Below are 14280 nucleotides of genomic sequence, written 5' to 3'. Positions count from 1 at the left end.
GCATAATCCTGGTAAAAGACATTGGCAAGATGTGAAATGGATTTTGAGGTATCTTTATGGTACTGTTGATGTTGGCTTGGAGTTTGTGAAGGAAGATGGGAACAATCAGCTGTGTGTTGGTTATGTGGATTCTGACTATGCTGGTGATTTAGACAAGAGACGTTCAACTACGGGGTATATATTTACCTTGGCTGGAGCACCGGTTAGTTGGAGATCGATTTTGCAATCTATTGTGGCTCTCTCAACTACTGAAGCGGAGTATATGGCAGTGACAGAGGCATTTAAGGAGGCTATATGGTTACAAGGTTTGCTCGATGACTTGGGTGTTGTGCAGGAACAGCTGCCTATGCATTGTGATAGTCTTAGTGCAATTTATTTGGCTAAGAATCAAGTGCATCATACAAGAACCAAACATATAGATGTTCGATTTCACTTTGTTAGAGAAATTCTGGAAGAAGAAAACATTCTAGTTGTGAAGATCCATACCAAAGACAATCCAGCTGATATGTTAACGAAAGTAGTATCTGGGGTCAAGTTTCGTCATTGCTCGAAATTGATTCACATTCTTCCGGTTTGGTGAGACCCTTGGGGATAAAGGTTCTTAGGAACCTGGTAGAGGCCTTCTAGTAATGCCATTGAGTGAACTACAGTCGGTTTGATTCCTTGCATAGGATACGTAGGCAGCCTATGGCGCAATCGACGTTGGAAGACGAAGGAGATTTCGTGTATTGATCGTCTTATGCATGAATGCATGATCTGAGGTGTAGAATTGTTGGATACTGGCATGTTTATAGGACATGGTAACTCCAAAACCGTGTATGCCTATATCCTAATATAGGTCGGTGGAGAGTTTGAGATGAACTCAAACTTGTTGGGTCGGTGGAGATGATTTTGGGTAAACCAAAATCAGTCGGCAAGAGTTATGAGAACCCTTGGATTGTTTACTTCTTCCAAAAGTCTAGGAACTTTGTAGACAAGTTATGAAACCCTAATCCCTACCTATGTGTATATAAATAGCCTAGTAGAAAACCTAGAAAAGTACACCAAAAAATTTTTCTTTCTTTCTTAGGGTTTATATGTTTTCTCCCAAACGATAATATATAAATCTCTTATTTTTCCCGAGGATTCAATCTCGTTAAATTCTTGTCTCTTTTATCTTCTTTAGTTCGTGTTCTTGGCAATACTTGGAGTACCGTTTGTAGTTTTGAAAATCGTTTCCTCATAGTTTTAGCGCAACAACTATCTTAGCACGTTTTGGAGGTCTTGGCATTAACAACTTTTATAGGTATCCAGCTCCAGTTTGCTGTCATACCTCCTGCTTAACTAATATTTTGTAGCTTAGTAGCCAGAAACGTGCAAAGCCATCACGAATCTACATGAGAACCGCGAATTTGCGTTCCTCATTGAAAATCGTGATGGGAACGCGATCCTAACAAAGGGAAAACGCGCTCCTAACAGGCGAAAATCGTGTCACTCGAATTCCCGTCAATTTCTCCAATTATTTCTCTGTGTTAGTTTAGACACAGAGGAAAGAACGTGTTAGAAAAGAAGAAGAAAGAAAGAAAAATAGATATAGATTCTGATTAAAGAGGAAGAAGAAAGGAAAAGATCGTCTTAAAGTTTTCTTTTTTTTCTTTTCTTTTGGTGTGAGATCAGAGAAGTGGAAGATGTGTGAGAGAGGCGGAACATTAAAGGAGAGAAGGAAAATCTAATCTGAGATTTCGTTCAGGGGTTAACACGCTAAGATTTCGTTTAAGATTTAACACAAAAAAGGTAGTCCCGAGCCTATCTTAGCTAATATTAGGCCCAACTGTGTACTTATCGTAGCCTATATTAAACACACACAGTGAAAACCTGCTCTTATCCCTCCATCCTCACCTGCAGCTCCACGTCCTAGTTCATAAGAACAAGAAAAACAAGCACAAAGTCAAGTTCATAGTGCTCCTAACAAAAACAAGAAACAAAAAAAAGTGAATGAATGATATATATAGCTGCACTTAATTAAGATTTTGTAAATATTTAATATTTTTATCTTATTTGGCGATTATAAAATTGGAGAATTCGTATTATAACTAATATTTCTATAAAACTTAGTTTACATTCCCGACTCGTTTCTCAAATTTCATTTTTTCAAAAATTTACGCTTCTCATTCCCGTCCTCGCTCTCGTTTCCGTGTTCGTTCCAGTTCCTGGCTACTAAATTTTGTAGACCTTGAAAAAAATTGTGTCGCCCCATTACCAGACAATTTTTGGCCCCTAGCTAGGCAAATATCTAAATTATTGAGAAGTATTTTAAGGTGTTATCTTCTCAATGTGTCGAAATTCAAGCAGTGACGACCGGGAGATTAAAATGCCTGAACTTGTATAAGTGTGTTGGCTGAATGTGCACCGGAAACTTGGTATGCATATCAAAACTCAGTCCATTATTTGGGTGATGCACATTATTCAGCATTATTTCCACTGCAAAAACAAGCATACCCAAAATAATACTAATTATCAAGACGCCGGGTCCTTCTTCAGGCGTCATCTCCCTCCCCCTACGGATTTTGCAAGGACAACTATGTGAATAAAGTTTGATTCCACAATCATAGCAAAAGTCTGTGGTGCATCTGCAATAGGATAAATTATTCGAAAAAATGGAACTTTAATCAACCATAACCACATTAATTAATTAATTAATTAATTACGAGGAATTGATGGGAGGAGGCCGAACCTGCAACGGATTACACGACAACCTGTGCAACGCTACACGTAAGGCTTGCAGGTTGCACATCTAGTCCACCCTTCACGTGTAACAGTTTCCATGAAGAAAAGGTCGTTCTTGTCTCTTATAATCAATTCGTCTTGACTTCTGGAGCAATAATGAAATTCCCGCCATGGAACCATGCAATGGTAACAAAACGCCGTCTTGCAACCTGGACACCTTGTTTCTCTAGTTACATCACCACACTCGTTCAAAACCAACTCAAAGCAGTTCGGGCAGTAAGCTTGTTTACCAACAAACTCCGCTAGAATCTCCGACTAGCAGAGCAAGTCGCACCATCTGACGAACAGTTTTAGAGGCAGGATAGAGCGGCATGAAAGCAAGTCTAGATTGTTGTGCTTATGCATATGTTCAAAGCAGAAATGCGATGCGGCTTACATATCCTGTTACGCATCTTGTTGCTCAAGATTTTTTCAAAACCATCTACCAAACAAAGTCTGTCACGTTACCCATTGAATCAAAGTTTCTTTGGAATTGGAATCGATCATTTGCTCCGTACGCGACTCTCCCATTAAAAACTTCGCAAACTTTTCCGCAAACTCAGTTCCGAAATGGAGTACGTAACTCCATTATTAGTGGATATGTAAGAATTCTTGGCACGACCAAATATGACCATAGGTTTATTTAGACGTTACTGAAGCTGGTGCAAGTTCCATTGAGATAGATGATAAAGTGCATGAACTCAAAGTTTCAGATACAACTCATCCTCAATTGTCAAGGATATATCACATGGTAGACAGATTAAAGCAGCATCTGGAGCAAGTTGGCTGCGTCCCCAGAGCGTTACAAATATCGCAACTGAATAATGATACGCCCGTTCGGTAACCCATTCTGTAGCTGGGATATATATGGGTTCTCTGTGACACGGTTTACCATGGCTATAATAAATAAATAAACCAAGATTAGTATAGCCATGCAGAATTTGAAACTCATCAGCACGATAAATAATGGATAATAGTATATAGTAAAATATATTCTGAAATTCACCATCCAATAATTTTACCATTGTAGTATAGTAACATTAACGGCGAACTACTACAATAATATCAATAGTTTTACCATTGTTTCATAACTTCGTTATATGTAGGCTTTGAATGCGTTTTTCGTGGATTTTAACTCCAACTAAAAAATTCAAAAAAGAAGAAAAAAAGAAATGCACCTTCAAATTCAATAGCTACTGCTGAGAAATCATGATCCAAGCTTTACGCTGCGCTTTTTCTCTAAATCTTAAATATGAAAATTAAAAAAGAAAAGACGAAAGAGACTGGTGGTAATTTTTAAACTTTCTGAAGAGTAAAAATATTTACTAGGGTTTATCAAATAAAAAATATTAAACCTTTTTTACTTTTCGAAATATGCGATGGTAGTTACGACTCATGCCGGCTTTAAACTCTCAAGAGTATTGACACGAACCTCATGGAAAGATTATCATATTTCCTGACGAATTGCGTCTGAATTTCTCCTGAATTGCTCCAGACGAAGCTCATTATTATGAATGAAGAGTCGATTTTACTACCTGCACAATCTCCTTCCGCAGCTCTCAGTTTTCTTGAGCATTTCTGTCATCTCCAGCAGCCAACACTTCTGTTCTGCGTTGGTTTTAGATGGGTGCTTTTGATGGTCAGGGACCTATTGGTCAAAGTCAGGTACCAGGTCTGACAAATTGCAAAATCTTGGAATTTGAAGGATCGACCGCCAGTTGCTTTACTCTGTCATAGATTTGATTGTACAGCAATAACAAGTTTATCTAAGCTCTCAGTGAAATAATAAGAAAGACATCTTGGGTGCTTTCGATGGTCAAAGTCAGGTAGGTTTGTGGACATCCCTATCAGATGATAAAATAGTCAAGGGTTCTCAATCAGTACAGAAAAAAAAAACAGAATCCAAGAAGAATTGTGAAAGTTTCAATTAAAATAAGATGAAAGAAGCGCTAACCCGCAAAAAAACTGGCTGCCTGTAGTTAACTACACAAACAACCCTCAAATTGTACAAGCAAATACTATGACAGCACATGTTGCCAAAATCCTAAACTTATTATCAGCCGGCATTATAGGACTACAAGCCCAAACATTTTGTCGCAGAAGATGGCAAATGATTTTACAAAACTCTTCTTTTCATGGCATCTGGAGTTGACGATGTCATTGAAGGAGACCTCAACGTTACATACAAGCCTGCACTCGCAATCAGATTAAGTATATTAGTCAGGTTCACTAACCATAGTAGGTAATATGCTGAAGATATAGAAATCTGATTGGAACGATGTCAAACAAATACACAGTATTCCTCAAGGTCCGCGCAGACATATCATTCAACAATACCTTAATTTCCCAGAGACAATTGGGAAACATAGCATGACATAATCAGTGTGTTTGTCAAAGAAGCTAGTGTACTTCAAGGCAACTAACAAACCCCGAAATCATTAGCTAAGTTTATGTGGTACATATTGATTCCTAACAATCATTAGAGACATTTATGTGGTAAATATTTCTTATTGATTCCTAACAACTGCTTGTGTCAAACATGCTATGCACAACTCCAGTAAGCAACTGATAAAAATAAGGTGAATCATTATAATTTACCATCATTAGCATTCTTGGATAATCTGGGCAAATCTAGTTTCTCGTTAACTAAGGGAAAGGGATGACTAAGAACTGCCGGAGAAAAAAGAAAGAAAGAAATAGATAGATAGCAAAAGAGAGTGACATACATGTAAATGTAAAGGTGTGCAAATCTTTTTGTTGCCCAGTCAAGACATCTTACTACCTCCCCTTTTCTGTCATTCTTTGACATTGATGGCACATATCCTACTTCTTTGCCCTGCATGTGTATCCTCAAAATGTTAAATATAGAAGAAAAAACAACGGCAATACTTACAATATCAGAAAAAGAACCAAGGTTGGAAGTTTGAACTTTGAATTTGCTTACAATAATAATCTTGGCACTCTTCTTCATACTGAATGCATGAAGTACTAACACAAGAAGTGATTTTGTAGTCTGTTATTGAACTACGGGTGTCAGATATACGTGTTGGCCAACCGTGAGTTCCAACTAAACAAATCTGAAGTTTTTATCGGGTTGGATCTGGTCACCCTAGTCTACTGCTGCTGCTAATAACATATTAGTATCTTTAATTTAGTAGACAAGTAACTTGCTAGACCCTGTTACCAAGTGTAATATTGAACTTCATGGCTGAGTTATCATCTACATTACCCCCTATGGAACCAAGGTCAGAGAATCTTCTTTGGCTCTCAAACTGGCAACACCAGAGTGCCCATAAAGATAGAAAAAAGAATTGGAAAAAATAACACAAAGCGGATCACCAAAACCATCAGATTTACATGCCCATAAGTTTAACTATCTCAGTCAGTAATAATATCTGTGATTCTATGAACGGGATTTATCAATTCACCTAGGATTTACTATTAACAAGAATCATATATAGTAATAGCTAAAGAATGAACAGCAACAACATTGGTTATTGGTTACCATTTGAATGTATCTTTGGTGTAATCCGAGGATTCTCAGCCGGTAAAGTGTACACTGGGTCCATGGTGCAGTTGGCAGCAGTCCTCCTCGCTTCTTCATTTTTCTCGAACCTACCACCTTGTTAGCATACAAGGCACTTCGATCTGCTTTGCAACTTCTCTTTAGTGTTTTCATCCATGTTGCTGTATTTGGTGTCTTTGCGAATTCTTATACTCTTTAGAAGATCCCTAAGTCATCACCAATTTATAGAAAATATCCAAGTAATTAGCATAATATACATAACCAGAAGAACCAGATAACACTATCTATATAATGTATTTTCTATAAAATTAGTGTTCCCACATTTTATAGAATTCAACAAGTAGAAAAAGGTTGAAACTCAAAATTTTAAGTTCGGAAATAATATCGTGCTTCTACAACAATAACAAAAATTCAGATGTATGTTCTACTGTTGTTTTAACAATGACAAAAATTGAACGAACAATGGTACTAAATGAACATATGTGATATCATATCAGCAACTACATAAACCGAAGCATGGCTGGTGCATTTCGCACAACAAACAGTCTGGATGCAAATATCTGGTAGTAAATTTGTCCAAATTTCAACAACACCAATTCATATTAACAATAGGGCCCGAAAAATGAACATTTATGATGTGTGTATGTATCATACCAGATGCACTTTAGGGAGGAATTCATAAGGTAAGTACTCTAAACCCCAATTATAACTCAAAAATCTACTATAACAAACAACAAATAACGAGAAGAATGAACCTTCAAACTACAAATTGCAGAAGTACTTCCATCCTGAAGTCCCAATAAGTACCTGAAGAACATATTCAGAGCCAGATTAGTTTCTAAATCACTGGAAACCGGGGTTAATAATAATCATAATCAAAAATTAACTGTGGATTTATTACCTGAAAGTGGGAACAAAATGATACAACAGCTAAAAAGATAATTTAATAATGGTTGGAACATGAACTCATTCTTCTCAATCCTCATCTGTGAAGTTTAGCCTTCTAAACGGTAGATATGGGATTTCCCCTTCTTCACCGGCATCAACGGGTATAACTGAGTTTTCTGAACTCCTGTAACCGTCTTGAAAGGTATGGTGAAACGCCATGGTGTTCAATAGTCCATTAAATCGGGGATTTCTTCCAATTAGTCAAACGAAATCCTCATTATCCCATGATAAAGCACAGTTTAATATTTTGATGCTGATTTCATCCGTCCGGATTCTTTGATAGGATCAGTATTCAATCTTCCGGTATCCTTATATTATGGATCTTTGTTTTCTTTCTCCTAAACAAAACTCTTTTTTGAGAATCAGAGTCAGAGAGTCTTGGGAAAGTGGTGGTGGAATCAAGAGGAAAAGGAAGAAAATCGGAGACATCGAAAGAGAGAGAGAACGAGGTGAGGCAGAGGAAGCGGCAGCAAATGAAAGAGTAAAGGGGTTAGGGTTTGTTGGTAGGAGGGAAGGATTCATTTTCAACAAAGACGCAAACAACCATTGGAAGGTCTAGGAATTACTCATAGTTTTTTCTTTTTACAAGTCTTTTGTTTTTTTTGTTGGGTACATTATCTGGATGTCCCTACTTTTGACACCCAATAAAAATATCTTTATATAATAATAAATATGTCACTACTTTTTAATAACCTTATCCATTTAAAATTAGATTATCTTAATACCCTCATCCACATAATATTTTTTTTTATTTCAAAATGGAACAAATTTCTTCATCTACCACTTCACCACCACCACTAGCACCACCACCACCAACATTCAACTACCATTCCACCACCACCGTTCAACGACCACCACCTACCAACCACCACCACCACTCCTTCACCACCACCATTACACCACCAACGGTCCTCCACCACCACTAATATGTCGCCGCCACCACTACTAGTTCGTCGTCGCCGCCGCCGCCACCACTGGTTCAGATATTTTTGGATCAACAACAGTAGTTGATCCAAATAAAAATAGATACAATAGTAGAGGTTGATCCAATTTAGGGGATCAACAACGGTAGTTGATCCAAAAAAAAAGGATCAACAGTAGAAGTTGATCCAATTTAGGGGATCAACAATGGTAGTTGATCCACTAAATTGGATCAACAATGAAAGTTGATCCATGTAAATGGAGTAAACTTGGCGTGAGTCGAACACGCATCATCTGACATGGAGTCAGAGCACCACAAGTTCAACATTGGAAGAAAATTACATGATTTAAACTACAAGCATGATTATACTTATCCAAAGGAAATATTGTCAACAATATGAGTTGAAAGGATCAACAACAATAGTTGATCCCATAAAAAATTAGATCAACAACAGGAGTTGGTCCCATAAATGGATCAACAACTGTAGTTGATCCCATAAAAATTGGGACAACAACAACAATTTATCATCACATGTAGCTTCATAAACAGCAACAACTTCAACACCATTAACTCGAATCCTTCATTATCAACACCAGTGCATATCCGGCCATTTAGCCATAAATCCCAAGACAGCACCGCACTGCATCATCAGATTAATGCTTATATTACAGCACAAATACAAATCACTAGTAATCACGCTAGAACATCTTCAAATGTAGCTACTCAAGCACACTTTTATTTAGCTCAAAAGCCAGATTGACATCATTCAAATCGATAAATTCCCCTAACACATATAAGGTTTACCATCAGCAATGGATGTTTTCCCTTGTTGAAATGTTCATTGTTATTAATTACCAATATCACGGAAAAATTCATCAATAACATATTGTACTCTAAAATCATTAACCGAAAAAATATTTGTTGTGCTAGAATGAGTATCAATGTATCATCACCAGAATTACTAGCTGAATTGCAACCCCAACATATTGATTTCATTACCATCGCGCTCTACAAAAAAAAATCCCAAGAAAAATTCACCAAAAAATCCAAACAATCCCAAAAACGTAACATCAATTTAGTTCACCACCACCACCAACTCCTCCGGCACAACAACCACCAGGATTAGTTGTTTCTCTATCAACGAGATTAATTATTAAACTCCAATTAATAAAAAATGCAGATCTTAAAACCGAAAATTACCTGAAATTGAATCCAAAATCAGATCATCATTTCCTAAATCTTCAACTAAATTAAAAAGAGGAACTTTTAGTTTCTGCATCTTATGAAGATTCACGAAGAGCTCTCCTGTAAGAAAAAACAATTTCACCTCAAAACACATATTAATATGGGGAATCAAAGTTGGGAATAAAATGAAAAACGTAATTAACATATTAGAAATGATCCGATCTGGATCTTAATAGCTAATCAATTTTCACCTAAATCAGATTGGGAATCAAAGTTGAAAATGAAGTGATAAGGAATTTCAGTAGTTAACTTGGAATTGGCGGCGGCGAAAGTGGTAGTAGAGATATATATGTGGTGGTGGTGATGCCTGTAAAGAGAAACAAAAATGTTTTAGATCTTATATTATAGAAATAGGTGATAACTCAACGTGTTTCGGACTTATTCAAAACGGATATTTCTGGTATTAATGAGTAAAATTAGTTTCCTCAAAACGTTGAAGGATATAACTATTATTGTCAGGGAAATTTATGTAGGCCCAACAAAAGTAAGGACAATAATTCAATTTTCACTTTTTTTTTCCATTTTTGGTGATGTATCCGGACGCCTTATCAGTATCGGATACTTGGAGATACTTAGCATATCTTATGGGTAGTCCCCGAATAAAGACTAACTCTTTCATATGAAATAGGACTCGTTCATATGAACGAGTAAAATGGAAGAAACACTAAACGGGGCACTTTCCCCCGTCAAAAAAAAAAAACCCTAAAACACCTACTTAGACGGGGGACTTTCCCCCGTCAAAAAATAAAAACTAAAATACCTACTTAGACGGGAGACTTTCTCCCGTCAAAATAAAAAAAAAAACTAAAAAACTACTTTGACGGGGGACTGTCCCCCGTTTGGTTCAAAAAGTTGCAAATTTTTTTGTCGGGGGACAGTCCCCCATCTAGTGTTAAACTCCCAACCACTCGTTCAAATGAACGAGTGCATGAACGTTTTTGTGGGAAAAGGGGACTAAACACTACCCATAAAAGCCTCTAATTTGATCAAATTGGTAGTGCCCTCTTTCATTTGAAAGAGTGACACTACCCATAGAATTTGCTCTCAGGGAACCTTCAAAAATTTGTTTATAGTAATCTTCGTTTCCTTTCATGAAAAAGAAAAATTATACGAAAGGAGAAAGTAGAATGTGGGATATCAATGGAGATGCATTTGATCCACTATATGGTGTGGGAGAATTTGAAATTCCAAATTTTTCACTTGACGAGCCGGAACTAGAAGGAGTGCTCTTTAATGATTTTTTCTTTTTATATTATGTGATTCTTTTTGCTAAAATAAATAATTATTAAATTGAATATTTTTAATAAATAAACGTGTCACTATGTATCTCGTATCCTTATTTTTTTTAAATGACGAATCTCCCTATTTGTATCGTTGTATAAGTATTCATGCTTCATAGGTTCTTTCTTTTGGGAAACAATAGTGTTTGTTTTCATAATGGAGTACGCCAGTACCCGTAAAGCCATAATAACGAGGCAATATCGAATTTTCGTAGTTTATTAAGGAAATTTGGGATTGACAATCCACAAAAACCTGGAACCACCCGAATTTCCATAATCAAATTACTCTTCGTGACTCTATGTGATTTTATTTTTTAAATAATTGGATGCTTAAAAATAATGCATGCACTTTTCTTGGGGTAGGCACAGTCCAAAGCAACTATTATGGCAGAGAAACCCATTCATTTCTAATAGTTAGGTGAGCCATAACTATTAGATGTGCCGTATGCGTTGGCTATCCTATGGCTTGCGGAAAAGGAGTATCAGGCCAATTAGGGTTAGGCGGGTATTCAGTATCCGGCCAAATATCTTATATTTTTTGCTTAAGTTAAATATTGGTTGAATACTCTGTTTTCTCCGGATAATACTTCGTTATTGTGATACCTTTACGACTTTATTTTTATGGGAATCAAGTTGAGAAACGGTTTTATATTTATTCACTTTTGGCATGTACATATGACAATAAGATTTTTTTTTGAGGTGATTTTTAGCCTAGAAATTATAATATTATTTCCACGAATATATGACTTTGAGAAACCATAACTTTCGCACTGACCTTTTAAAGTGGAACATTGATAAGTATGGTCTATGTACTTTTGTGACTGTTATTATATAGGTGGAATTCAGAATAAGAATAATCGGAAACTTTAGAGAACAAAAGACACAAGAAAACAGATTCGAAGAAATATCTTCTCTAGATTATGAACAAGAAAATTATTACAATTCTCTCTTTATTATGCTCACAATCTCGCTAAACAGCGGAAAAAAATATAAAATATTTTGCTAAGCTTGTTTGTACAATAATCTAGTATTGCCTCACAAATTTTTCTCTAGGTGATTTGTCTCACAAAACTCCCTCTCTAGGTGTATTTGTATCACAAACAATACTACCTAGATGTCCTTAGCAACATCTTTATTTATAGCTTTCATTTGGTTTCCCGAACCTTATAAGAATCTATTTCCTTATCTAGAAATTAATAATTCCTTGTATAGGTATATTTCCTTATTTAGGAATATTTATATAAGAAATATTCCCTTCCTAGTTATATTTATCTAGGAATATTATCTTGCTTATGAATATTTCCTTATCTATTAATATTTCCTAGTCTAAGATTATTTCCTTAAATCAGTATTCCCTCGTAAAATACAATTATACCCTCAATCTAATTTGAGGATTACTAAATTCCTAAAAGAAGAAAAATACACATGTACCATACATCTATTAGCATTTATATGGCATTCCCCATTCTAGGGCATGGGGGTGAACAATATAGTCACCATCTCAAGAAATTCATAAAACAGCTCTCAATCAACATAGTTGCTAATGCGGGTACCATATTGCATGGGGGTTACCAACCCATGAGTCAAGGGATGTTTTTGTCCTATCTAGTTTTTGGCACACCCATCAAGCAATATGATACCCCTATTATCAGTGTTGTTAATCAGGATGCTTGAACCTAGAATCCAAATGAGGAAGAAAAAAAAACACCAAAAGGGTAGGTCGCGACTACTTAACATCGCAGACTTCAAATTAGTGTTGAGCAAATTCAGTTAAAAAGTCTTTGGTAATTTTGTAATTTATCTCCATTGTGGGTCAAAATCTGGGACACTTTGTTTTTGGTTGTCTGTAAATATAAATAGCTAATGGAGGTTCTAAAGTCTAACACATAATATGAATATTAGACCATAAAATGGGCTTGTTTTGTAGTATTTATGATTATAAATAGTTCAATGATTTTGATACAATTATTTCTATGATAAATTTTGACAACAACTAAATTGATTATCTTAGAAAAACATTCTCCAATTAACAAGGACGCAAGAGTTTTTTAATCCGCTATTGTTTTTGTTTCTCCATTGATAGTTCAGAAAAAATAAGAAGTAAAAGCTCAAATCAATTTTGTTAGAAAATAATTGATTATGATAATTTTTAAACATAATTTTTTTTCTATTTATGATAATAATGGGTTTTTTCTCAATTATGATTAAAATAATCAATTATTTTTTGCAGTAGAATATAATAGGGAAAGGGAAAGAGGTAGAGAAATAGAGGGTTTCCATTGATAAGAGTTATGTGGTTACATGGATATCATATCTTTGTATACATGGAGAAGGGAAAACCAAAAGACTCTTGTTTTGGATCACACATCCATGGGCATGGGCCCTTTAACACTCCCCCTTGTGTGGTTCAACAACTAAACTTTATACACGGTGCTTCACATATAGTGCTTTGAATGTAGTTCTTCAAATGTCGTTCTCTCCTTGATGACTTGTGCCGAAATCAATTACCTTACTAAAACTTTAAAAAGGAAAAACCCAATGGGATAAAACCTTGGTACAACTCGTCACATGTAGTACTTCACATGTTGTCTCTTACTTTACATGTAATTCATCACATACAATACGATCTTCACAGATCGATGAGTCTAAGTTAATTGCATTCTTAAAACTTCGCCAGGGAAACCCAGAGGGACAAAACCTGAACTAAATAAAAAAGAGTACAATATTAAGCAAACTTAGAACGTAGTTGGAATCGAATATGTTGCCTCATTAAAACCTTGACAAGGAAAAACCAAATGGGATAAAACCTTGACGAAGGGAAAAGAGTACAACGTAACAGATGCAAGTAAAGGTGATTTGCTGCAGATGATCACCTTGTTCCGTTTAAGTTGACTAGTTGCTTCACAACTCATAAGGAAGAAAATCCTTGTAGGAAAGACAATAGCCTTAGTTGGGAAATTACTTCCCGGTGTTTGTTGTTGTCTCACTAAAAACCTTTCCGAGCAACAAAACCCTGTGGGAAAAAGTAACCTTGGTGAAGGAAAAGAGTTCAACACACCATTAGATGCTCCCCGTGATGTCAAAAAATTTTCATTAGTCTAATGCAGTCAAAAGGAGTTTATGACACTTTACTTTGGTGACTTGGATGTTTATAGAACCATGTTGTTGATTCTGAAAGTTACGTTTCTTAACGGACTATCGTGTTTCATTTCTTTGATTCAGATATTTTCAATAATACCAACGCGATCTTTATGTCTTCAACGTTCAACATACTTGATGATTTTAGTATTGTCTCGCTAAAAACCTTGTCGAGTAACAAACCCTTTGGGAAAAACTATTCTCGATCGAATGGAAAAGCGTACAACACGGCTTCAATTTCGAAGTAAATTATGTCGACATCATATCCTTGGATCCTCCCCATGATGTCAGCATCTCCCCTGATTACTTTCAGAGTTGTTCCAGACTGTTCCTTTAGTCATGTACTTTTCGAAACTGAATATCGGTAATGACCTAGAAAATAGTCTACCATATCTCCCCCTGATTACGTTCGTCGGAGAAGAGATTATTGTTCCTTTATAATCAACAACCTTTGGGTTGCACTTTCATTAGCATTA

At 36.0% G+C, this 14280-nt stretch overlaps 1 protein-coding gene and 1 long non-coding RNA gene across 5 annotated transcripts; both read right to left on the bottom strand.

The window, feature by feature from the left end:
• Positions 1-4458: 4458 nt before the first annotated feature.
• LOC113300241 lies at positions 4459-7728 on the bottom strand. Of its 3 annotated transcripts, XR_003335636.1 has the most exons (6): positions 7173-7728; positions 7027-7078; positions 6251-6477; positions 5472-5581; positions 4700-4935; positions 4459-4589 (listed from the first exon to the last, which is right to left on the bottom strand). XR_003335636.1 is itself a non-coding variant. In XM_026549449.1 (3 exons), exons 1-3 carry the CDS (start codon positions 6422-6424, stop codon positions 4812-4814), a joined length of 408 nt encoding a protein of 135 aa, XP_026405234.1. In that variant the 5' UTR covers positions 6425-7017; the 3' UTR covers positions 4649-4811. The 3 variants fall into 3 exon arrangements, 1 of the variants encoding a protein (XP_026405234.1); XR_003335635.1 differs by lacking the exon at positions 4459-4589 and having other exon boundaries at positions 4649-4935; XM_026549449.1 differs by lacking the exons at positions 4459-4589; positions 7027-7078; positions 7173-7728 and having other exon boundaries at positions 4649-4935; positions 6251-7017.
• Positions 7729-8624: 896 nt separating this feature from the next.
• Positions 8625-9686, bottom strand: LOC113293702. Of its 2 annotated transcripts, none has more exons than XR_003332482.1 (4): positions 9637-9686; positions 9342-9446; positions 9095-9149; positions 8625-8781 (listed from the first exon to the last, which is right to left on the bottom strand). It is a non-coding gene; the product is annotated as an uncharacterized LOC113293702 (long non-coding RNA). The 2 variants fall into 2 exon arrangements; XR_003332481.1 differs by having other exon boundaries at positions 9578-9681.
• Positions 9687-14280: the final 4594 nt, after the last annotated feature.

The sequence above is a fragment of the Papaver somniferum genome, chromosome 7 (assembly GCF_003573695.1).
Source record: "Papaver somniferum cultivar HN1 chromosome 7, ASM357369v1, whole genome shotgun sequence".
Taxonomy (NCBI): Eukaryota; Viridiplantae; Streptophyta; class Magnoliopsida; order Ranunculales; family Papaveraceae; genus Papaver; species Papaver somniferum.
The sequence above is the reverse complement of the archived record's forward strand: the minus strand, read 5'-3'. Positions and strand labels throughout refer to the sequence as shown.